The sequence below is a fragment of the Oxyura jamaicensis genome, chromosome 2 (assembly GCF_011077185.1).
Source record: "Oxyura jamaicensis isolate SHBP4307 breed ruddy duck chromosome 2, BPBGC_Ojam_1.0, whole genome shotgun sequence".
NCBI classification, from domain to species: Eukaryota; Metazoa; Chordata; class Aves; order Anseriformes; family Anatidae; genus Oxyura; species Oxyura jamaicensis.
This window is the reverse complement of record NC_048894.1, coordinates 60,029,903-60,053,612: the sequence shown is the minus strand read 5'-3', so window position 1 is coordinate 60,053,612 and position 23,710 is coordinate 60,029,903. Positions and strand designations below refer to the sequence as shown.

Genomic DNA, 23,710 nt, shown 5'->3' with positions numbered 1-23,710 from the left:
AATGCATGTTATGTATGAACGCAGTATTCAGCATCATAACCCATGCTATGGTATTTTTTTTCCAAAATTCAAGTTATTAGTTCCTTTGTTTTACAACTTGGAAATCCTGAAATGTTAGGTAAAACAAAGTTTTCCTTTAACTAGAAAGTTTCTTTCAGTTGCTGTGAGTCCTTTCTAGGTTGCCTAGTCAAGTTTCTCTCTTGTTATCAACATTCAAAAGTTATCTTAAGCCTTGGTGTGGTTATGGAGGTGTTGTTTTTTAAAAGTTATTTTAACTGAATTCTTGCTCTTATATTTGTTTTCTCACTGTCTTTCTAGTGTGCATATCATAGACGAAACATGCCAAATAAAACCATATATAATGCTATACTTAAATTCAGATTACGCCAAACTCATGCCATTTGGATGCTTTGTGATGGCAATCCCAGGGAGCAATGTTTTAGCTAAAACAAACGAACAAAAAAAAACAACCACAACCCACAACTACCAACACTTCAAGAAGTGTCTTGCATTTCTTAGTTTTGGGGGCCATAGTGGCCTAATTCTTCCTTCTGGAAAGCAGAAGGATTATTGTGATGAAGGAATGGTGTAGTTGCTGGATGGAGCTTTTCATGTCACAGGATTGGCTGGAGAGAGGATGGGATTTAAAAAAAATCTTGTGTTTAAGGCTCCTTCAAAATAGAAGTCAAGTTAATATAAACAACAGCAACAACAGGTTATCAAACAGGCAGGCTGGTGAAAAAGCACTTGTATGAAGATAATTTGGCAAGTATAATTGTGTCCTTTATGTGGTAGTTGTGGAGACTAAAGCAACCTAATATGAAATCATTTTTACAGAAAATGAGAATTTTTTTTTTTTTTTATATGAAATCCTCTAGACAGCTACAATATGTTTATTACATTAGAGTAAAATGGTATTTTTTCCCCTAGGAATGATGAATATATTTGCAGAAATGTCTTAATACTTTATTTATTTATTTATTTATTTATATTATTTCCTGTTTTGTAATGAAAATTTTCTCAAGTTCTCTGGTAAGTTGACCCACAGTATACAAATTCTAAAAAATCTTAGCTATTATTATAGACTTAGAATTTTTTGGATGACTTTTTATATTTGACACAGCTCCCTGCTGAATAGAACCAACAGAACAGAGGGAACAGTCCACTACTTCTATGAAGAAACTGTCAAAGTCCTGCTCTGGATTCTGTCTTCTAATTTTTAATTTAATTGCTCTTTTATGTGATGTACTTTTTTTGGAAGATCATATGGCAGAAGAGTAGTAGGGGGGGAAATCTCTTGAGGGCTGATTCCTCCATGCTGGCCCCAGGGGGTGGTGGTGGTGGGACGTTACTGCCTGTTCCACCTGTGTCCTGTCATGATCTATAGAGCTTGCTCGTCTGGTCTCTCAAAAATCGTCTGCTTTTATATGGTTGAGAGAACCTTGAGCTAGAAGGTTCCTTTCTCTCACTGTTCTTAAGACTTATTTCTCCTAATGGTTGTGTGCTGTTGTCCATTTTGTGTTCTGAGGACCATGGTAGCCTTTCAGAATAGCAGCTTCTCTGGCGCTTGACCTCTGGATGCATACAAACCTTTGAAATATGTCCATGGATGAACAAGCTCCTTTTTAATGAGCAGCATGTCATTTAATAAGGGAAATCATTGGCACATGGCAGAGGCTGGACTCCTGTTAACCTAGAATTAATAGATAACAGCTATGTAGCTACACTGTGTGTGTGGCAGAAAACTATAAAGATGAAATGGTTTGCAACTGGAGGAGCAGAAGGAATCTTTAATCAGATTAATAACTGGAAGTAGTTAGAAGTAGTAAGGTCACCTCCACAAGCAAAAACGATGTTTAGGGTAAAACTTCTGTGCTGCGGGTACTCTTGCATTAGTGATTCCTAAATATCAGGTAGGTCAGGAAAAATGCAATGGCTGGATTCATGACTTTTTTTTTTTTTTTTTTTTTTGATTTATATGGACCACAGATGCAGCTGACACAGTTGCTCCTCCTGTTGTATATGGTAAAACCACCATCCTTTAACTTTCTTGCATGTTTGAAGCATACAGCTTGACTTGCTATATGAAGCTGCTAAGGATACGCTTATAGCAATAAACCCAATAAAACAAAATTGTGACCCAGTCATTTATTACTGTGTGGCTGCCATGTGTATGTTTCCATTCTGCAGCCTCCTGTTAGTGTTGCAGAGCAACCTGACCAACAAATTGATGAGGACCTGCCTTGTGAACCTTTCAGCTTTCTGTCAATAGGTGCAATAAACCTGTGAAACTTTTTCATTAGGGAAAATAAATGGTTCAGTATGGTGAAAAGTATGTCTAGTGAGGTACTTTTGTGTGTTTTAAAACCATGTTGAAGTACTATTCAAATCTCAAGACACAGCAATTTGAAGGACGTTGCTGCATAAAAATGTAGTTAAAAAATAGCTTCAAAAAGATTGCTAAAACTACAATTAAAACCTCCATGAATTTCAGAAAAACATTTTCTGTCAGAATCTGTATTACATTAACCAGCACTAACCTTTTCAACTTCCAGAGGACCTAAAATTAGGAAAATAAACAAAAGAGGCCATCATAACATCACTGGCTAACCTGAAAAGAACATTTAAAAGAAAGCACTGTGAGCAGTGATAGTCTCCCTAACTTTCTAAATTAAATTGTTATATTAGTAATACTACACTTTATATGGGTATAATTGCACACTTCTAACTTCTTACAGTGTTGTCTAAACTAGAGAATATTTCTTTGTAACTGCAACCTGGCCGTTAGATGTGAAGATGAGTATCACTGCAGAAATATGATGTCCAAAGTCAAAGTAGCACTGAGAAAAGGGAGAAAAACAGAACTATCTTTTCCACTACAGAGATTTTCATGAGGAGATAAATATAGTTCTAGCTGAAGAAAAGTGAAGACTGTTTCGGGTGATGATATTTATATTGAGTGAGAAGAGCTGGGGATATATTAGCTTCTTGCTGTATGAGGAAGGAGAGGCAACACTAAAGATCGGAGTAAGTTAAATATGAGTAATATAGGTAATATAACTAAATATGTAATACAGTAAACAGAAGTACAAGATTAAAGCAGTGAAGGGAGATCAATGATCGCATATCACCAGTCTTGTTTGTTTTGCTTATAGAAACATCCATCCAGGAATGGTGGTAGAGGTGGCTGTAAAGAAAATAAGCTTTTCTCTAACTTTTCTGGGGCAATGACAGCCAGCAGGTAGCAATGGTCAGAGGCTAGCAGGGATCTGAAGGATGATTCAAAGAAGTTTGCATAAGCCACACTACGGATTGATTGGGATAGAAATATTGGTGCATTAGTGACTGCAGATACGAGGTTTAAAGAAGGAAGAATCAAAATTGTCTGTTTAGAAATCTTTATTAAAAAAAAAAAAAAAAGCCTGTAAAAGCAATAAGACAGAGGAAGGAGGACCAGATTCTAAGAGGACCAAAGGATAATGCATTCCTAAATTTCACTGGTATTTGATACAAATAAAACTAATCCTTTCCCAGTAGATTTTTTTAATGTATTCCTCACTCAAAACCCATAAGTTATGTACTAAAATAACTTTATCTAAGGTTATGATGTGCTCTGTCTTGATTAAAAGGAAATCTAAAATATCAAAATTTTTGGTGTAATCATTAGAATATCTGAACAGTGAATTTTTATTTATTGGTAACATAATTGGAGTGATTGCTCAAACATGCACTCTCTGTATGTCGCTAACAGAATTCTGTGTGTGATCAGAATCCTAGAGGAGGGCATAATTTATTTTGTATTTTCAGGGAAAAAAAAAAAAAAAAATGCTTTAAAGTATGTTTAAGACAGAGATGAAGTGATTTCAAACTAAAGTAAAACTAAAAAGAAGGAAAACAAAGGATCTTACTTTTTCTCTTTTATTAATATAATTAAATTCAGACCAGGAATGTTTATGGTGCAGTGAGTATAAAAGTTAGCCCAATGGCTAAACAAGTGCATGAAGCCTTTATAAAGCCCTATCATCATGCAAGTCCTACGTTAAGGATAAAAGTAGTTTGTACTCCCCTTTTTAAATCTCTGCCTAGGGCATGTTTCACACGAAAGCCATATAGTTTCCTGTAAAAGCTGTCTTTGATTACTAAATAGTTTTGCTTAGAAACTGCACCTTTACCCTTAAAGAGCAAAGACAAAGCTTTTAACACAGTGATAAATGTTCTTCTGTATTTTGTACAGTTCTGCAGAAAAGAAACTAAAGACTTTGGCTTTTGAAAGAGGGCGTGTAACCAGAGCTGTAATTTGCATTTGCAAATCCACCTGTTTTTTTTACTGGCAAATTAAGCCCAACAGCTTGTAGAAGTCAAGTCTGGGATCGGTGGAGCTGAGCAGAAGTATAGGCAGCTATTGTGAGCTGACTTAGAGGAGCCATGAACTGCCCTTAAGGGAGAGACACAGCAGGGAGGACTACTTGCTGCACAGAACTGTCAGCAAAAGCTCATAGAAAACAGGCAAGTCCGGTAATACCAGTGCTAGCTGGACAAGAAATGGATGACAAGTTATATGAGTATCTGCAAGAGATGCGTGTAAAATTTGTCACTACGTGTGGTATTTACAGGTATATTTTGAATAAGGGGATTGCAATTCCTCAGTTCTCCTAGAACTAGAGCTTTGCTCTTGTGGTTATAAACCTGTCTGAAATACCATAATATTATATCCCTTTTATGTACCCTTGCCTTCTACTTAAAGCAGATAAACCCTTTTCACAAAGTTCATCTTGCTGTTTTTTTTATGTATTCCTAAACTTTTCAATTTTATGTATGAATAGGTAAAACCTTTGTGTGGGTGTTGATCAACAGAAGTTTCTGTGTTGCGCTGCAAAGTATAACCTGATCTTTCTTACTTTCCAAAAGCAAGCACATCCAGGGCAGGGAGGAGAACAGATCCAGGGCAGGGAGGAGAACAGATCCTGATGGGATTATCTGCAAAAGGTGCACATGCAATTCTTGGCCTCGGCTCATCCTCTGACAACCCGGGTCCTCACTGGGTGGAGAAGAAGGAAGCTGCTGGGCCAGTAACTGGCCACTGTGACAGATGTATACCAACTACTGCAGATCTTGGGGGTGCTGGGGACTTTTTTTTTTTTTTTTTTTTTTTTTTTTTTTTTTTTTGAGAGAGAGTGATAGAGAAGCCATTAGGAAAACAGGAAAATCCCATCTTGTCCCTGGGCCACTTGCCATGTGCTGGAATTTGAATTGCATTGTTTGTAAAAATAAGTTTTTAATCATGTCTAATCCACTGTAGAAGAGACACGTTCTTAAGTAATAAAAGAAACTGAAGTTCTAGAGAATAAACCTGGAGTAAAAACTGTCCATTTTTTAAAAAGTATGTTTTTGAAGGGAACAAACTCTCTCAACCCATCATTTCAGTGATTTATTTAGTCTTCATGTAGGCTAGAAACTTAGACAGTACCTAATCTGTCTGCTTATAGAGAAAGTTGTCATTCACTCACCATCTGACACAGAGCTACCCTGGAGGTTAACTACAGATGCTGGTACAGTTTGAGTGAGGGGGCAGCAATTTACATTTCAGTTTTTACAATCTTTGGCTCTGTGTTTGTAAAGCTGTACTGAATTTGCTGCAAGAGGCTGCAAGTCAAGCAAGGGTCTATGGGGATGCTTGTAGTGCAGGTCTGAGGGATATCCTGCAACACTGAGTTCCACACATTTTCACTACTAATTGTTTGGAAAAGTATCTTTATTATTATTTGATATTCTGGCTTTTCCATTTCAGTGGAAGCCCTTTTTCTTCTCAGATGAGATAGGGTGAATAGTTCCTGATCTGCATTTTCTCCCTGCCGTTTATTATTTTGTATACTTTGATCATAGTTGTTCTATTCACTTTTGTCAGGTAAACATTCCCAGTCCTTTCCATCTCTTTATCGTTTTTTTTTTTTCTGCATATCTTTCTGATGTATTTCTTAGCTGGTCTAACCAGAAATGAACAAAGTGCTCCAGATGAGGCCAAATTATTGATGTACGTAACAGGTAAAATCCTACTCCTGTTGAAGTTGCTGTGAATCCACTAACATCTAAGGGATGAGGTTTCTCCCAGTGCTGTCACATTTTGTACATTATTCTTCATCCAATTTTTCATGTATTCAACTTCAAAATTTGGCAGCTGAGAGTTTAATCTAGAATCCTACTGATGCAGCATCCTCCATTAAATTGCTATTAGTCCTCAGATTAGCTGTGTAGTTTGTGGATGGGATTAGTTCCCTCCCCAAAATACTTTCCTGAAAAGGGTCAAATTTTATCCCGATTCATGTTGGCTATGGAAGCACGGTTGCTATTAGTTTTGAATGGCTGAAGCTGAGGGCATCAGCCCAGACTTAGAAACAATATTGTGTTCACAGTGACCTTTAGCTGGAAAATCTGCTAAAGTGCATTATATAGTATATGAAAGCAAAACAACAACAACAAAAAAATCCTGCCTCGGTAAGTGACTTTGTCAATAATGTACTATGAATATGAGGCAAAACAAGTCAGAGGGGTTTTTATAGCATTTGCAAAAGAAATCTGTTAAATTCTCTTTCCTTCCCAGAATCATATAAGAAATGTTCAGATTGTTGCTGGTTAATAAATACAGTAAATGAAATGTTAATAAATCACCAGCAATTTAGCCTGACAATAACATGGATTGACCACATTGATTAAATTGATTATGTTTCATAAATTTACAATATGTAGACACAAGCCCAATTTATTTTCTGAAGAGTTCAAGGTAGGTATCATTGGTTTTAAAAAAAAAAAAAAAGGCAAAACAAAACAATGGAGTAATGTTTGTGGTTGCTATCTGCAATAATCTAATGCTGACAGAGAGCAGTATTTTATTTAGTAATTAACAGTGTAAAGGGGAGAGAAGCTGTCATGTTGGTTCTTAAGCTGGGGAATGTGATGAAAGATGATATCTGCGATCTCATCCTTTCCACTTGTTTAGGATTGTCAGGATGAGAAATGTCAGCATTATGAAAGCTCAGCTCTGCTCTTGATATGATAAAACCCTTCAAAAGCCAGTCTTTCTCTCCCTCTTCCCCCTCCTTTCTCCCTCTCCCTGCACTTGCTTTTTTATTTATCCTGTTTTGTTAGATGGCAGAAATATAATTCTTTTCTTTCTTCCTGTTATAAGCCACCATTTTTGTTTTATTATATGTTTCACAACCCCTAATGCCCCACTGAAAATTACCTTGTTAAATGACAGTGTTTCAAAGCCATGAATCCTTTCCACCATTCCCTCAGAGGTTTGAAACAGTCAACAGACTGTAAAGAATAAATAATAAAAAAGTATTGATTATTTTGATGACTGTGAGATTCAATTAAGTATTAATTTTGCCCTCCAGTGGACCTATCAAGGTATTCAAAAGGGAGGATTCGGCTCAGCTAAATGCGTGCTGAGTGCTTCAGCCTTAAATAGGGAGAAAATGTGTTTACCTACAGTATTTGAAGAGGAGTGCATTGATGCACAGAGTCCAATATTTAAGTGCTGTGCAAATTAAGCCCTGGTGACAGTGACATTGTTTTCAGCGATATGAGTATTGACTAAAGAAGTGCATTTGATGACAGCTTAAACTATTTGTATTGATTAACATTTTCATAGATTATCATGTGTCATATCAAATTCACTTTTCAGACATGAATACATTAAAAAACCCATAGGCAAACATCGACCAATGTGGTGACGGGACAGAGGGAACATGCTAACCAACCTACTTGCTCGCTGGTCACCTGTTCTCTGCATAAGAACCATTTAGGCATGAACTTTGCAATAAATAGCTGCCAGAGAGCGCAACAAGGTCACTTGTTCCTTTCTTTTTTTTATTTTTTTGGGGGCTCTGGTTTCCCTGCTGTCATGATATTATACCTGTTAGTTTGCAAACGGGAGGATAGTGTGTGCTCGGAAATAATGCTTGACCCCCAAATGTCCTCAGTGAGCAGAAGATAAAACAGATCTAATTCGTCAAGAAACATTTTAAATATATATATGTAAGGTTTTATGGGGATATAATGTCCCAAACACGAGAATAATTGCAAACTGTTTGTGTAAGTATCTTCCCTGATTTTATCTTTTAAAAAAATAGTTTGTGTTTTTTATTTTAAAAACAAAAATATGTGCTTGTGTGTGTTTATTGACTTTGGGAGCATAGCATCCCAAAGACAAGAATAGTTAGAAAAAATCAGTGTCTCTCTTGAATGTATGTAATGAAATAGCTATTTGGTGCTGTGTATTTTCATAGAAACACTTGAAGGGTAGGAATTGTATATTTGGTCGTGTTAATGTTGTACAGCAGAGGATGCCTCTTTAAAGCACCGTGGAGTGCTCACAGGGTGCTCCTCTTCTGTGGCATTGGAGCATACAGGAATTTTGTTTCTTACTACATTAAGGGCAGAGCGAGGTGTAAAAACGTACACACAAAAAAGCACATCCCACAATTAAAGCTGTGTTGGTTATGTTGCTTTCATAGAAGTTTTTCTCCAAAGCATCCTGAATCTCTCACATGCTAGTTGAGCTTTAATAGGGTGGGGAGTAATGGAAAACTCATTGGATCTGTAATAGCTCTTCACTTGACTGCAGCCAGCAATAACAGCAGGAGCAGCCAGAGATAAGAGAGAGAGAGAGAGAGAGAGAGAGAGAGGGTGTATGTGTGTGTGTGTGAGGGAGAGGGAGTGGAAGAGAGAGTATACGCACACCAAAGCTGCTACTTTTTTTTTTTTTTCCCTGACTCTTTTTTTTCCCCCCATCCTAGGATCCAATGATAGCTGGACAAGTCAGTAAGCCCTTGCTGTCACTGCGGAGTGAAATGAATGCAGAGTTGAGAGGTGAGGACAAGGCAGCTACTTCAGACAACGAGCTGAATGAGCCCCTGCTTGCGCCTGTGGAATCAAATGACAGCGAGGACACTCCCAGCAAGCTCTTCGGTAAGTCTGTCTAGGTATTTCATTTCACTGCTACCATGTTGTCCGGAAGAGCAATCTCCCCCCGTTCTTTTTTTCTTCCTTTTTTTTTTTTTTTTTTGTTCACTCAATTTTCTTGTAAGTACCAAGGAGTAGCTTGGAGCATGCAGGCGTACAGCCCTGTGCTCCCATTGCAACTGGCTACTGGAATGACAGTGTCACATTCTGAAAACTTTTGTCAACAATGAACTTATTTTATGCAAGTTGCAGACATTTTATGTTTTTCTTTGATCTATGGTCTCTAATGTAAAAAATAGAGGGGGAATATTTTTTAAAAATTATTATTATTTTTTTTTTTGAGTGATTCATTAACATTTATTGCATTAAGTACTGATGTGAGTGTCTGATAGACTATCAGCCTTTTCTGAAGCTGGAATAAACTGAGGAGTTAACATTTTAAATGGTAAAGATAAAGCTGGGTGAAGAGAGCTGAAACATTCCCATAGAAAACACTCTGTACTGGAGTAAACAAAGGCTACCAAGGGTAGTTCACATGGAGCTAATGTTTTTAAAATTTAAATTAGAAATAAAATATTTCTTCTAAAGCATGTGCCAAAAATAAATTACCTGTTTAATTTTTAAGTAGCCTAAATTATTCCAGATGAAAGTGTAACCTTTCACAATCAAAACAAAAGCAGTAAGAGTGGCACTCCAACACAGACATCTGTCATTCAAATGGATGACACCCTGTAAGCCAACTCAAGCAACTCTGATCTCTAATCAGAAAAGGGAGCAGAGTTGTTGAGGCGCGTGCTTGAGTGATAGATGTTGATAGATGTCTGAGGTGGAGCAGTACTGTATGGTACATAGTGACATTTTGGGTTTAGAGCGACTGCTCTCCTGAAGGGGTTCCTTTTAATTATTTCCATTTGTGACTTAAGATAAACCTTAATAGAAACAGAGCAACTCCTTATTTTTTCCACGACTCTGTGGGTGGAAGTTGAAGGGAGAAAGATCTTGTTTAGTGAGAATGCAGCTTTAAGGCACAGAGAGAGCCCATTTTCTAAGATTCAAGTTTCAATTTCATAATCTGTAAGGAAATCCGTAGTAGTGTTCAGATTTCAGTTTTCCAGCTACAGTAGGAGCTGCAAGATTTTTAAAACAAAAGAATACAAGCAATTTTCTTTTTTTAAAAAAAATGTTCCTTACTCCTTACGGGAAGAAAAAGCACAAAATATTTTACTAAGTAACTTTGCTCCAGATAAGGGAAAATAATCATAGATCTAAAATTTAATTTCTGAATTACAGTAATAAACATTATTAAATATCACATCCATTCTTAAGTACCCCCTTAGTAATCTTTGTTTCCATGGAAAACATAATTTCCATTATCAGTTTGTATGTTCAAACACCATATAACAATTGTTTTAGTCCATTTAATCCGGAAAAGAATTCTAATAGCTAAAATTCAGAAAGCTATTACTTGTATATATTGATATAAATATCTTTAGCTGTGTTTATGTTTTTTATTTGATCAAATATATAGGGTACATCTATTAAATATAGCAAGGTAACAAACAAAAATGGACTTTTAATTTGAGGGTACTGAAAAGTCTGGTTTTAGATCAGGCAAGTATTGTAATAAAACGCAGGGTATTTTTTGAGCCATTGTTATTTGGATGCTCAGCAGTGAGACTGAAATACACAGATACTTTCATTAGAGTTGCTGTTTGGGAGATAGAAATGATGTGCAACAATATCTTGTCTCCTTCTGAATTGTACATATAGTTGGTACCTAAAAGCGTTAATGAAAAAAAATACAAATGAGTATATTGTGTTGATTGTACTGGTGAGTGTAATATGTTTGCTAGCCTGATTTTTATACTGCAAAAAAGATGTTCCCAAGTAAATAAAAGTAGATGAAATAGTTCAAGTGACTCAGTACGAACTTACGTGTGGTTTATCTAGGTTGTGTTACAATTATGACAGATGTTACAGATGTTTGAGCAGCAGTCTTTACCAGTTAATTTTAGTAGCTTTGAGAACATAAAGGACGGGACAGTGATGCTATTTTGATACATCTGAGGATTAAATAAAGCAAATTTATTTAGAAGAGATACTTAGCTTTTATGTCATGGATGTGTCCCTTTAAGATAATTTTGCAGTAAACATTTAAAATGTAGCTTTGCTTAAAACTTTGGTGCATAAATATGGAGGATTATTCTATAGCTGTTTCTCTTTGTTTAATGTTATGAATAGCATGTTAGGAATGCGTACTTTGGGGCTTTCTTTGCAGTCTCTGAAATTACATTTATTTGTGGACTTTTTTGGCATATGATGGCATAAAGATTGACATTTTTCTCCTCTTTTTTTCATGTGAAGAGAGATGAGAATTTTCTTTATATAATGTACCATGTAATACATGCTGTGTGAAAATTTCCCCAAAATTTATTAAGCAGGAGAGGGAGGAGCATTTTAAAAAGTCAGGAGGAGGAGGCAGGACTATAAAGAACAAAGTTTTCCTATACTGTTGCTTTCACATTTTTCTTTAAAAATTGCAAATATCATGTACTGATTTGGTTGGCATGAATGACCAGTGTTTGAGTGTCTTATGTTTTGTTGATGTTAGCAATATTTCACAAGTCTTACTTTCATATAGATGAACAGAACTGAATGATTAGATGCAAAGAGCTTTCTTCTTTCTCATCGGATGCATTCTGCTTAGCCTTCTTTTGACAGATGGGTTTATTTCTGCAAAGACCTGCATTGCTCACCTGTACCTTTTCCTAACATCCACCTTTTTCTTAAGCTTCGTTGTTTTAATATTTCACTGCATACCATAGAAACACTGAGTGTTTATTTTTTGTTCTGGTAGCAGATAGCACAATTAATCAAACAAATGGCACCTCTTCAACAACATCCCCCTGCTGCAGGCAAGGGAAGGGCAGGGCTATACTTAATTATACTTATTTTTGACTCATGAAGATGCATGGTAAACTTTTGTTTCTCTTATGGGTGCTCTGCTGCCAGTGACAGAGAAGGTGCATGCTGCAGCTCCTTGGGTCCCAAATACCAGCCCCAGTTGGGATAAGTTTCTGACAATTTGAAGTAGCTCCCACCTGAAACTGGTGTACAGGTGTCTGGGAATATGGTACTTTGTCACTATGGTGCACTGCTCCCTGAGAGTGGTGACAGGGGCAGCTGTGGTTAGAGGGGTTGTGTTTGCTTGTTGTTTGCTTGCTTTGCTTTATGTTGTGGTGTTTTTTTTTAGTTTGTTTTAATTTTATTTTTTTTAGTTGGAGTAGGAAGGGGGTGTCGCATCTGTAAAGCTCATACTATGCTTTTTTACCAGTGGGCTTTTTGGGCATCTGAGTGCAAAAAAATGCAAAAATGCAAAAAAAAAAAAAAACTTCAGATATTGAAATAATGTGAAACAAGAAGAGGGTACATTTTTGCACTTTCTGAAGTGCAAAATATTGGGAAAGGGCTTTATTCTGAGCTAATATAAACATACTGTTGAGAATATACAGACATTATCTGAGAATATGGACATATTAGCTCAGAAGTAGCATTTTGAAGTGTGGAGTTCGTGCAGGTATGGAATTCCAGTTTCAGAAATCCCAGTTTTGCTGAGCAGCATGAGGCAATGTTGCTTTGCTAGAGATTTTGTGGTGTGCTATTTACTGTTTAAAATAGTTGTGAAGCAATATCTCCCATTTTAGTCACATGAAGCAATTAAAAACACATTGAGGCTGGATGTCTGACATGCCTGGTGGCATCATTTTCAGATCAATTGTCTTACTCTGCAATATTTTTCAAAATAGTAATACAGGCCAATTTTCTCTCTTTTTATTAGAAAAAGCTTTTGTTAATGTTAAGTAGTACCTTTGCTTGAATAAACACATCAGGATTTGATACCTAAATTAGATGGCTTTTTACACAATATCTTTAAAAGAAGTTTAGAATAAGTTGTCAAGTATTGGTTTAAAAAAAGAAATTCAAGGAAAAAAAAATGTTTAGCTGTGTAGCATTATAAGTGTTGAGATTCGAAGTTTGGTATAGCCACTAGGCATATGTTTTGCATAAAATTCTCTGTACAGTAAAAATCCCAGGAAAAGTGCCTAGTCCAAGCATGAAAAGTACCTGTGGACTGAGGTTGGCTTTTGTAAGGTTGGATCAAATCTTAATGAATTCTTAATCAAAGGTAATTTGTGAAATAATTTGATGATGGCAAAGGTATTGCTAAGATGTTGATAATTTTGCTAAATTGTAAGAAGTTGCTCTTTGAGATTGAGCCTGTAGTTCTCTGCATCAAATCTATCAAAAAAAAAAAAAAAAAAAAAAAAAAGCTTTAGGTATTACAGAGAGTGCAAGACCAAACCTATAATTGTGGAACAGAAGCATTTCCTATTTAAAGACTGCAGGAGAGAAAATATATATATAATTGACTGCTAACCTTTTTTCTTTTACTGGCAAAGTTTTTTTCCACTGAAATTAAATCTTAGGTTTCCTGTGCTGGAGCTGAAAACTGTGGTTTCATTTGGTTCCCCACCAGATTTCTGCTCTTTTTTTTTTATAATGCTTTGTATGTTTGAAATAGTGAGTGGGGCTATCTGAGTTAAATGAATCCGCACAAATTTCTGTAAACAAGGGTTTGTTTTCAAAGCCTTGGGTTGGTCTTGGTATTTTGTTTTCCTTTTCAGAGTTGTTACCCGCATCCCAGAACTGTGTGCATCTTTCTATAGAGGCAGACGCACGTGCTGTGGCAGAACAGGGTAGAAGTTGTTTGCAGCTGATCGTGTTTTGCTAGTAGATGCCTTGTATTGCTCTTTAAGGAAACATACACTATCCAGTTTTATTTTTTTTAAATGAGAGTTGCCTTGATTAGAATTTATGGCACTGGCATCATTTCGGTTACAGAGGATAAAGGACTAAATTGTCTTTTACCTCTGGAGACAGTGGTCTCCGCAGGTCAGAGCAGAGGTCACTGCCAGGTTGCTGTGAGGAAGCTCATATTATAGTCATTAACAGCACATCTAGCCTGTGGGGGAAGAGGCCCTCAGACGAAGAGCTTTCTGTTCATCACTGTATTTAAGGATGATTCTCAGCGTTTTGGCTGTATCCTCAAATTTTAAAGGCCTATAAGGTCTGGGCCAGTCAGAAACATTTTGATATGGTTTGGCCATTTCAGTGAAAGCAAGCAACGTGTTGTTACTCTTGCTGCAGTTTAAGCATCTAGTGAATATTTCTGTTGTTCTAGGGAAGTTCACAGCCCAGGTTGTCTCAACATTACAATCAAGCCTTCTTTTTAGGCACAGCAAACATTTGAAATATGTCTAGTTTACAAAAGCAGACTCCTATCTCTTCACATAATTTTATTCAGTAAATCTGCAGTAATTTCCACCTTGTGGATGCTTTGTTTTGGGATGTTCTCAGTTACCCGTGCAACCGGTAAGGGCCATAGGACCAACCCTGCTGGTGCCTGAATCTGTGATTCCTTTATTAAAGCACATAATCTGTGGATTAGGAGTGCTGTTTCATTATGAAATGTTGTCGATGAGGATGTTAATGGATGGCATGTTTACAGGATCAGGTCACAATACAGGCTTGTAAATCCATTTTCTAAAATGTACTAGTGTCTTAATAACAAGTTTTCAAAGAATCTGAGAATCTGACAATGTGTTAGATTTTGTTATTTCTGAAGGATACGTTTGATATGTATTTTTAAGCATTTTGAGTATTTTTGTACATGTGAGTGTTTCTAAATGGAAGTTTGCCAACAGTTAGGGACTTGAGTAACTACTCTAACTAGTGTTACTGTCTGATTCCTTGGTGGAGTTCTTACCCAAGTCAGTGGGGGATGCGCTTGTGAACGGGGAAAAAATGCCCATTGGAACCTAAGAAGATGTTGTGACTGTTTAAATACAAAGAAGGATGTGATGGCAAGATAGAAAATCCATCCGTAGCTCAGCATCCCTGCTGTGGCTAGGTACTGCAGGGAGCTCAGGCCGGGGTGGTGCTAGCACAGATACACCGACTCCGGGGAGAGACTGGGCTCCTACTCCCATAACCAACAGTGAAAGGAAAACTGGGCTGATGAAGAGTGAATAATACAGCCTTGCTTGTAATTTCCCTTGCTTTTATGGAAATAAATCAGCCTCATCACTATGCCTTAACTGTGAAAAACAAAGCCTATTTAAAAACAAGAAAAGTGAAGAAAGGAAGAAAAAAATGCATAACAACCAAAAAACAACAACTATTTTGAATGTGGAGAAAGTTAATGGTGTATTTTAAAGACAATTCTGTTTGTTCTCTAATTACTTCTTTGCTAAATTTTTTGAGCTAAGTGTATGTTATGTGTTTCTTAAATGAGGCTTGAAGCCTTATTATCTGCATTTATATACGGGATAACTAAAATTAGAGAGGGAAGGAGAAAAAATGAAATCCAAGTATGTAATTTGTATGACTGAATGACAAATAGTTCATTTTTAATTAGTTAATCTTTCTTCTCCATGTCTTTGAAGCTATAAAAATAACAGCAACAAACAAACTTGTTTAAAAGCAGCATAAATGGCTGGCTGTTTCAAAGGGGAACTCGCTGGCTACCAGACAGTAAACAGGTAATTTGTGAAAGAACTGTTACCTTCTTTGATTGAGATCCTTGCAGGTTTGTGTTTTGAGATTAATAATAGATCAGACACTTGCACATTAAAAAGGAAGCAAACACACACACACACACACACACAAAAAAAGAAAAAAAATAAATAAAAAAAAAAGAGAGAAAGAAAGAGAATTGGATGTTTCTGTTAGACGTCATACAATTAAGCAAGTTCTTTATGGAAATATGCATGAGAGGCAGACAAGGAGAAGTTATATTTGCCCAAATGTGCACATGGCACCACTTAACACCTCTCTTGATTTCCTTATGCTAAACAAAGAGATAGCGAGTGCTTATACCAAGCTGGCACCCTGTCAGGGGGCAAGCTGTATAAAGTTTCCTGCTGTCAGGTTAATAAATGTTTTAAAAATATCCAAAGGCAGAGGTAGCTGTAGGAAGCTCATAGTAACAGTTGCCATTCTCCTGTGTATCATTTTTCTCTTTAATATCCTATGTAGCACTTGGTTTTCCTTGTTGTGTTGTCTTCCTAGGTTTTGTTCTTTCTGACACTTCTGGGTTCTTCTTTGTTTTAATTCATTTTCCTTGTAAAGCTCTTTCTTCTGTTACGTTCATCACCTCTGGTCCCTCTTTTTGGGGAGACGGTCAGAGTATGGGAAGATCAGCATGATGGCTTCTTATTCTTTGATATAATTGCGTATTCAGTATATTCATGTTTTTTTCCATAAATGCTCTATTTTCTGACTTTTCATACAACTACCATTAACACTGGTTATACCATTAGTACTATCAAAATAACATTTTGCTAGTTACAAAAATTGTTTCTGATGAGCTCAGTGACAGAAGTTACATTAAAATGACAACTAAATAAAAAATTAATGATGAAGAGGGGCAAAAGCAGAATAAAATTAAATGTCATAACTTGTGGGTTTCAGTAGGAATACTGTTTTGTAATAGAAATGGTTTGATGTTTGTTCATGTGAAGTCTTTTTTTTTTTTTTCCCACCGTATAAGAAAATCAATATCAGAATGAAACAAAGGGAGATTTGTATTGTGACATGTCCTGCTTTATGTTGTGATACTGCTTTGATGCTCTCGAAAGCAGGTCTGAGCCCTTTTACTTTGAAAGCAGAGGTCATCTAGAGAAGAACAGTACCTCATCCCGTCTGACTAAATAAAACCTGCTGTTTTCAGAGAGACTGAAATTGGGTTTGTTCTGTAGATATTCCAGGGATATCTACATCTACCAAATCAATGCACAGCCTGCACCCCTGCCACTCTCTAAAACATGTTTGTTTAACACTAAGCACTGCTTGGCTATTCCTAATGGTGGTTTGGATTTCTCTGTTTTTATTTTAGGATATACAAAAACAGTTGGTGGAAGAGTGGGAGTTATTTTCACCAGATGTTTTTTCTTTTCAGAAAGGCAAATAATCATTTTAAGTCCTGAATAGTTTGAAGTTTTCTCAAGGAAAATGTTACGTTTCAGAAGAAAAAAAGAAAACCAACCAACCAAACAAACAAAAAAACATTGTTTTTTTGCCACTATGACTACCTGAGAGTGGTGACAAAAGTTGTTCTGTTTAAAAAAAAAAAAAAAAAAAAAAGTATTAAATATTAAAATCATCAGTGTGACTGGAATAGGATGTAAATTATTTTATTGCAATAAAAAAATCAGTCCTAAAACAATTTTGTGTTACTCAGAAGATTTGAATGTTACACAAATGAGAAATAAAGACTATTTTCCCCTAAGAACAGTATTCACTACAGCAATCTCTAATTAGATTGGTTCTTTGGAAACTACTTTGGAGTTTTTAGAAGCATTTTAATATTGGCTTTTAAAAATATTTGTGTATGTTTCCTTTGAATGGGGGTTGAATGGTTTGAGCATTAGTGGTTCTGTCAAGTCTTCTTCATTTTTGAGCTCATTCTCCCATTCCACATTGTCCCTCTTGTTAAAATCTTGTTGTTGAATAATGAGTTATTAGCAGTCAATTTTCTTCCAGCAGAAGTCCTCTTGGAGATTGCACTGGAAACAGAATCTCACCACAAATACCAAGATTTGCAAAGTAGAGCTTCACTAAAAACAAAGCTGCCTTCTTTCTGTTCAGCCCCTTTCCTTCTTCTGGTCCATTTTGCAACTCTTCCCCTCTCCCCTTCCACTTGTTTGTGTGTGCACAGATGTACACAGCATGCTTGTATATGCGTATACGGCATGTACTCAGCTGTGCCAGGCAGGTGTCACTCGGGTCTGCTGTTGTGTTTTCTCTCCGTGCCGTTGAGGTGTGCTTTAGGTTTCCGTGCTTTGTTTGAAGCTTATTGTTTGGGGCAGGGGGCTGTTACTTGAAGAGGATGATCTAAAACCCGTGTTTAATCAAGAAACCAGAACTGCTTTTCAGTAAATATATCTTAAGGCATATTTTATTATATTGTACTATTAAGTATGTGTAATTATTTCTTGAGGTAGTAAAATATTAACTGGAGAGAAAGAAAGATCATTTGAATTCAGCCTAATCTCTTGAGCAAATACAATATGGACCAGTTTTTATATTTTCTTTTGCATATAATTAGGATTTACTCGCATAGTGTGGAGATGTCATGTTTGCTCAGTGATTTGGTTAAACATGAGGCCAGATTCTGCGAGGTCTCGGCTGAGCATCCGTTGGCAGGTACGCACGAAAGTCATCGGTTTCAATGGGGTATTTGTTGTCTTAAAACCTGTGTGCTAGTCTATAGCCTGCACCAATCTAACCCGGCCAGTGCTCTGCGTCATCCCATGCTCCAAACTTAACCTCAGCTAACCAAGCATACTGACGGGCGGGAAGAACCACTTTATAGTTATGATGCCTTCATAATTAACAAAAGCTGAATTATTTAGTCAGTCCCATCTTACTGTGGGTTTCCCTTCCGACATGCAGGTAGATGTGCATGTTATGGGGGCTCATTGGTTCCACGGCCGCTGGCTTGGCTTTGCAAAGCAGGCGGGAGCACCTGACCCATTCTGAGGCAGGCATGGTTTGCCAGCATTGAAAACTATGTTAAAATCTTTCCTAAAAGTAGAGGTATATCTTGTAGGGAATGTTATTGGACTGGTAGAGCAAATTGTCGTAAGTAGGCTTTAAAATGTAACGATTGAAAATGGGAATTATTACTGAAACAAAACCATGACTAGAAAAATCAACAATGATTAAGAAAGAAAAAAAATGGACAGATACATGTGAGCTCAAAGGTGATTGTAAATGTACAGGCTTGATGTTTCTCCTGCTTTCTTATGCTTCCTTGCTTCATACCATAAATATTTGGGACTGCAAGCCACAAATCTCTCCAAAGGAAAAATGAAATTTATAACTGGAGGGAAAAAAAAAAAAAAAAGATTTTCTTTGTAATTCTGTTTGCTAATTGAATATACTTTACTCTCATAAGCACAGCAAATTAAATGATAATATCCAGCAAGAAAAATATCTCCGTAAGTCATTTGATTTTTTGTTATGAAGAGTGTGAAAGAAACTCTTGTGTGGCTCTGTGGCTGTGATTTGATGCATTGCTTTCAGTCTTATTTTAACTGCGTGGATACAGCACAGTGAACCTTCTCATAACAGTTGCTGACAAAAAAAAAAAAAAAAAAAAATCTTTCAATCAGCTGGTACTGTTCACTCTTCCCCAGCCCCCACATCTCTTCACTTTTATGAGGCAATGAATAAAAGAGGGACCAGATGATGCGAAGGTTTACTTGGATGAGATGTCCCTGTCAATGAGCAAACTCAGGTTTGTGGGACTCCGGCTTATGACCCTGGACCTCTAAGGCATCAAGTCTAGGGGCTGAGCCTTTCCTACATTGCAGTGGTCTCATTTGCGTAAAGTGATGGCTGGTCTCTCTCAAACAGCACTTTATGCATTTTCAGACTGCTTGTGGGGGCAGAGCCCAGTGGATGCGAGGGCTTTGGGTGCCTTCGGTGGGTTCCAGCACACGGTGTCTGCCCAGCAGCAGCAGCAGGGCTGGCTGGGGCAGTGGGTGCCAGAGGGGCATAAGAAGGAGCAAAATTTTTGAGCAGAATCAGGCCCTTTCTTTCAGTGATTAAAAAAAAAAAAAAAAAAAAAAAAAATCTCTACACTGGTCAGGTTTTTAGTTATTTATTTTTAATAATTTATTCTTCTGGTTTTGTATTTCTGTGGTTTCATAGAACTGCCATATTTTGAAACAGGTTATGGCAGTTTAAAAATAATATATATATATATATATATATATATATATATAAAATCAGGTTCCCTAAAAGACAGTTTACTGCAGACTGTTTTATTTTGTTTATATCTGATATTTCCTATGGTATTCAGATGGTTGTAATAGACTAGCACAAGAGCTGCATGTCTTGTCATCTGTAGTGTATCAATACGTTTTTATAATGATACAATAACCTGAACCCTGTAACAGTTTATGATCCATTTGAGAATTCTTATGGATTCTCAGAGTGACGGAGAACTGAAAAAAGAACTTGACTGCTTTCGCAAAACTGGTGCTGTGACAGGAAAAACTAGTGCGCCTGTGATTTAGTTGCTAAGGAATCATATTGATCTGATTCGTCATTAAACTTTTAAGTTTAAAAAAAAAAAAAAAAGTCAAGCTGGTTGAAGGTGGAAAAAATGGTGATGTGATTGTAAGGGTCTGCAATACAGGTAAGCTGTGCCATACCAGAACTGATATTGATTTGTTATGATTAATAAATATGATTTTATGCATTACCCATGTACTATATCCATAATAGTGCTTTTTTTTAGAGCAGAAGAAAATTGCTTCTTGGTCTTTATTTTTCATTGACTATTTTTAGTCAATGATAAATAAAGAACTTTAACAGCAGTCTGAATGCAGGAAAGACAAGACTTTAAAACAGAACCTGCAGAACATAGCAGTAATGAATAACCACTCAGCAAAATATACGCACACAGCTATCTTAACATTTATAATGGTATTAATTTCCTAGTGCTTTTTAAAATATGCTTCCACATGAGCTCTCAAAAACCATAAAAGCCTGGCATGTAAAGTAAATTGTTTGTCACTTGCTGACGACCTGCCATATTTATTGTCAGGAGAAATGGACATTAGTTGGAAAAGCAGTTGTTAAAGGCCAAACAATTTTTAAAGATGGCAAAGATGTGCAAGGGCTTTCCTTTTTCTAACAATGAGCCACCCCTTCAGACATCAAAAGACAAGATAATAAGACACTTCAAGCACAATTCAAGATTATATTCAACATCTAAAGGCTCATCTCTTGTCAGTTTGCATTTACTCTCCCAGGGATGTGATGCTTCTATCATCATTCTGTCAAGAGGAGTCTGGCAGAAGCGATGAGGGCCCCTCATTTCACACACTTAGTGTTTTTTATCAAATAGCCCACACTCATTCTGATTCAGCCAAAATGGAGGGATAATTTGAAGAAGGTCATGCAGAAGTACAAAAATCTTGTGTTGATTTGTGTGATTAGAAGGCATTAAAATTGTACGTTTACGTTAGTTCCGAGATGTTTTGTCAGTTTATTTAGTAATGCACTGTTGAAGCATTAAAAATCCCTTTTTTAAAGAAAAAAGGAAGCTTGCTTAAAACAACGCATGCTCTATTTATTTAGCAAATATTTTGACCAGTGAGCTATTCTAAGTGGCATTGTCTTAATGTAACCGCAAAATGTATTCCCAGCCCTTTGCCCCTTTGAGAGTAGGATGTTAGGAGCTCCAGAGGTGAAATCTTGGCCCACTCAGACTCATTAGGATTTCCCTGGCTGGTGATTTCATCCCCGCAAGTTTTGTTTGCGTGAGGATTTAGGGGGCTGAACTCAGCATTACATCAATATAAAGGTAACCTGACCAGAGAAGCAATTCTTCTGGTTGTTGTTTTAGTAGGAGTTAGGTTAACGGCAGAAGCACTAATTACTAGAGACAGCATTTGAAAACCAATTTCATTAATCCTATCAAAATAATTTGGTATGACAGTGTTCTCAGATAAAACCTAATAAAACCTGTAGAGCAGTGGTCTCCAAATCTTTTTGATTGTGCACCTCATCAGTAAAAAATTTAATAAGCACTCATAATGTATATTTATTTATAAATTATATGTTTTACTACCATAATAATATGTACACTATAAAACATACACAAAAATAAAAATTAAAAAGGATGAAATAAAGATGAAAAATGCTATGTGTGGTTTTTGAAACGTTATTTTAGGTACAAAAAATATTTGCTTCCCACACCCCCAGTGCAATGTCTTGTGCACCCCACTTGGGAGACCACTGCTGTAGAGAACCTAGACCTGAAATGCTAACAAGCAAAATGTCTGTCTGTCTAGGCACACTGTACTCAAAATCCTCAACAAAATGGATGGGCTGAAAGTTGTATTTATTTTCACGTCTTCTGTCTTACTAAATTCAATGCGGGTGCCCTAAAGATGAGTGAGGGCAGAATTTAGTCCTTTGCAATTTTGACTGGCTAAGTAGAGTAAAGTCTTGGAAAGAATATCGAGGCTGTTTAAAATGTGCCAGCATTTTGCTTGTACAAGCTCCTAGCTTTTCAGGAAAGAAAATAATACTGGAGCTTCAACAAGTTTTTTTTGGCATCTCTATTGGATGTCAGGAATGAAACTTTTCTGAGAATTTTTTTTTTTTTTTGCGATAGCTATTATGTTTATGTCATCTGGATCTTGCCACCTCTTTTGGCATTATACAGCTCTGTTTTCTAACAAGGAATTTGAGGAACTGTCAGGGACAGGAACACGCAGGTGGGATGGAGTAAAATTGTTTTCCTTGTTTCTGACTTTGATTTAAGCAACACAAATAAAAAGACCAGTTTGTGCCATCAGTGTATCTTGTGCCTGAAACAGGCTCCACTATACAAACCATAGATGGACCATGTAAGCTGGTGGGCCAGACAACTTCATGTCCTGTTGAAGCCAATGTGATACGAGGCTGTTTAACCCCTCTTAAAGAGGAGCCACTGCTGAGGGAATTGGTTGGAGCTGCTCTGAATTTTGAATCAGGAATTTATCAGCTTTAATAGGAAGAACTATGAAGGAACGTGCATTTGGCCTCATGGAAAAACTCTGCTCTGTGGCTTGCTTTTGTACAACGCTGAAGAAAAGGTAACCTGCAATCACGGTGCGTTCCAAGGGTTTTCACTGAACAAGAAACCGCAAGGGAATTAGGAAGCTGTGAACAAATTGTCAAAAAGACAGATGGAATCACTGACTGACCTACTGGTAAGATACGCTAACAACTTCCACCTCAGCGGTACAGTATTTATGCTGCAGTGCAGAGTGTCTTCTCAAAAGAATTCGCTCTCCCACACATGTAAATGCCTTTGTATATATAATATATCAATACAGTGTGCAGTATTTCTAGGGAACTTATAAGGAGAAGTGAGTGTGCATTTAAGCAGCTGTAGGTGTTTTAACTGCCAGACTGTTATGTCCAGAATAAACAGTATTTTTTGATCACACTGAAAAAAACTTCCCTGCTTTATTCATAAGACCTATCTATATTTAGAAATTTGGCTTCTTTCTACTGAATTATTCTGGAAGGGAACTTATTTATGGCTGTCTCCACATCAGTACAATTGCCTGTGCATTCACTCCTGCTCTGCTCCACACTGTCCATTGGAAAACCAGCATCCTCTGGTTGAGATTGAGTGGGGATGCAGGGAGATGCTTCCTTTGCAGGATGGTCATTGTCAGAATGTTAAGGAGTGGCAAAGATTGAAAGGCAAATATGACCCAAAGGCAGCATGAACATAATTGTGCAAGATCCATAGTGCCATTGGAGAGTGCAGGTGGTCACTACAAAAGGCTTGGATTCTGATCAGACTTTGATTTCTACTAGGGCAGGATTTATTTGCTAAATTTTTACTAGGTCTGTGGGCCAGCTTGGGCCTGTTTTGTCATGATTTCTTTCACTAGAAACATATAGGCTTGTGCTGACTCTTGTCACTATGTGCATGTCTGTATTTTAGTGAAGTGAAACTCCCCATTATTTATGTTCATTAAAGAGCAGATCCTGAAATGCTGTAGTGTGTGGGGAGGGGAGAGAAGGGTCACTGCTGAGTTACAGTACCCTTGGTATAAATTCAGCCCTGCTTGAATCTGTCCTAGTTTGCTTGTGTGTCCTTCTT

General features: G+C 36.9%; 1 protein-coding gene across 2 annotated transcripts in view; it reads left to right on the top strand.

Annotated features, from left to right (window-relative positions):
• Positions 1 to 23,710, top strand: part of POU6F2 (POU class 6 homeobox 2) — a 311,497-nt gene that overhangs the window by 32,773 nt on the left and 255,014 nt on the right. Inside the window, exons 1-2 of one of the 2 annotated variants that reach the window (XM_035319352.1) lie at positions 4,374 to 4,506; positions 8,799 to 8,970. In XM_035319352.1, coding sequence (XP_035175243.1) covers positions 8,805 to 8,970 — 166 coding nt within the window. In that variant the 5' untranslated portion in view covers positions 4,374 to 4,506; positions 8,799 to 8,804. Of the gene's footprint in view, positions 1 to 4,373; positions 4,507 to 8,798; positions 8,971 to 23,710 lie in introns of those variants that run through there. The other variant, XM_035319353.1, reaches the window with a different exon arrangement.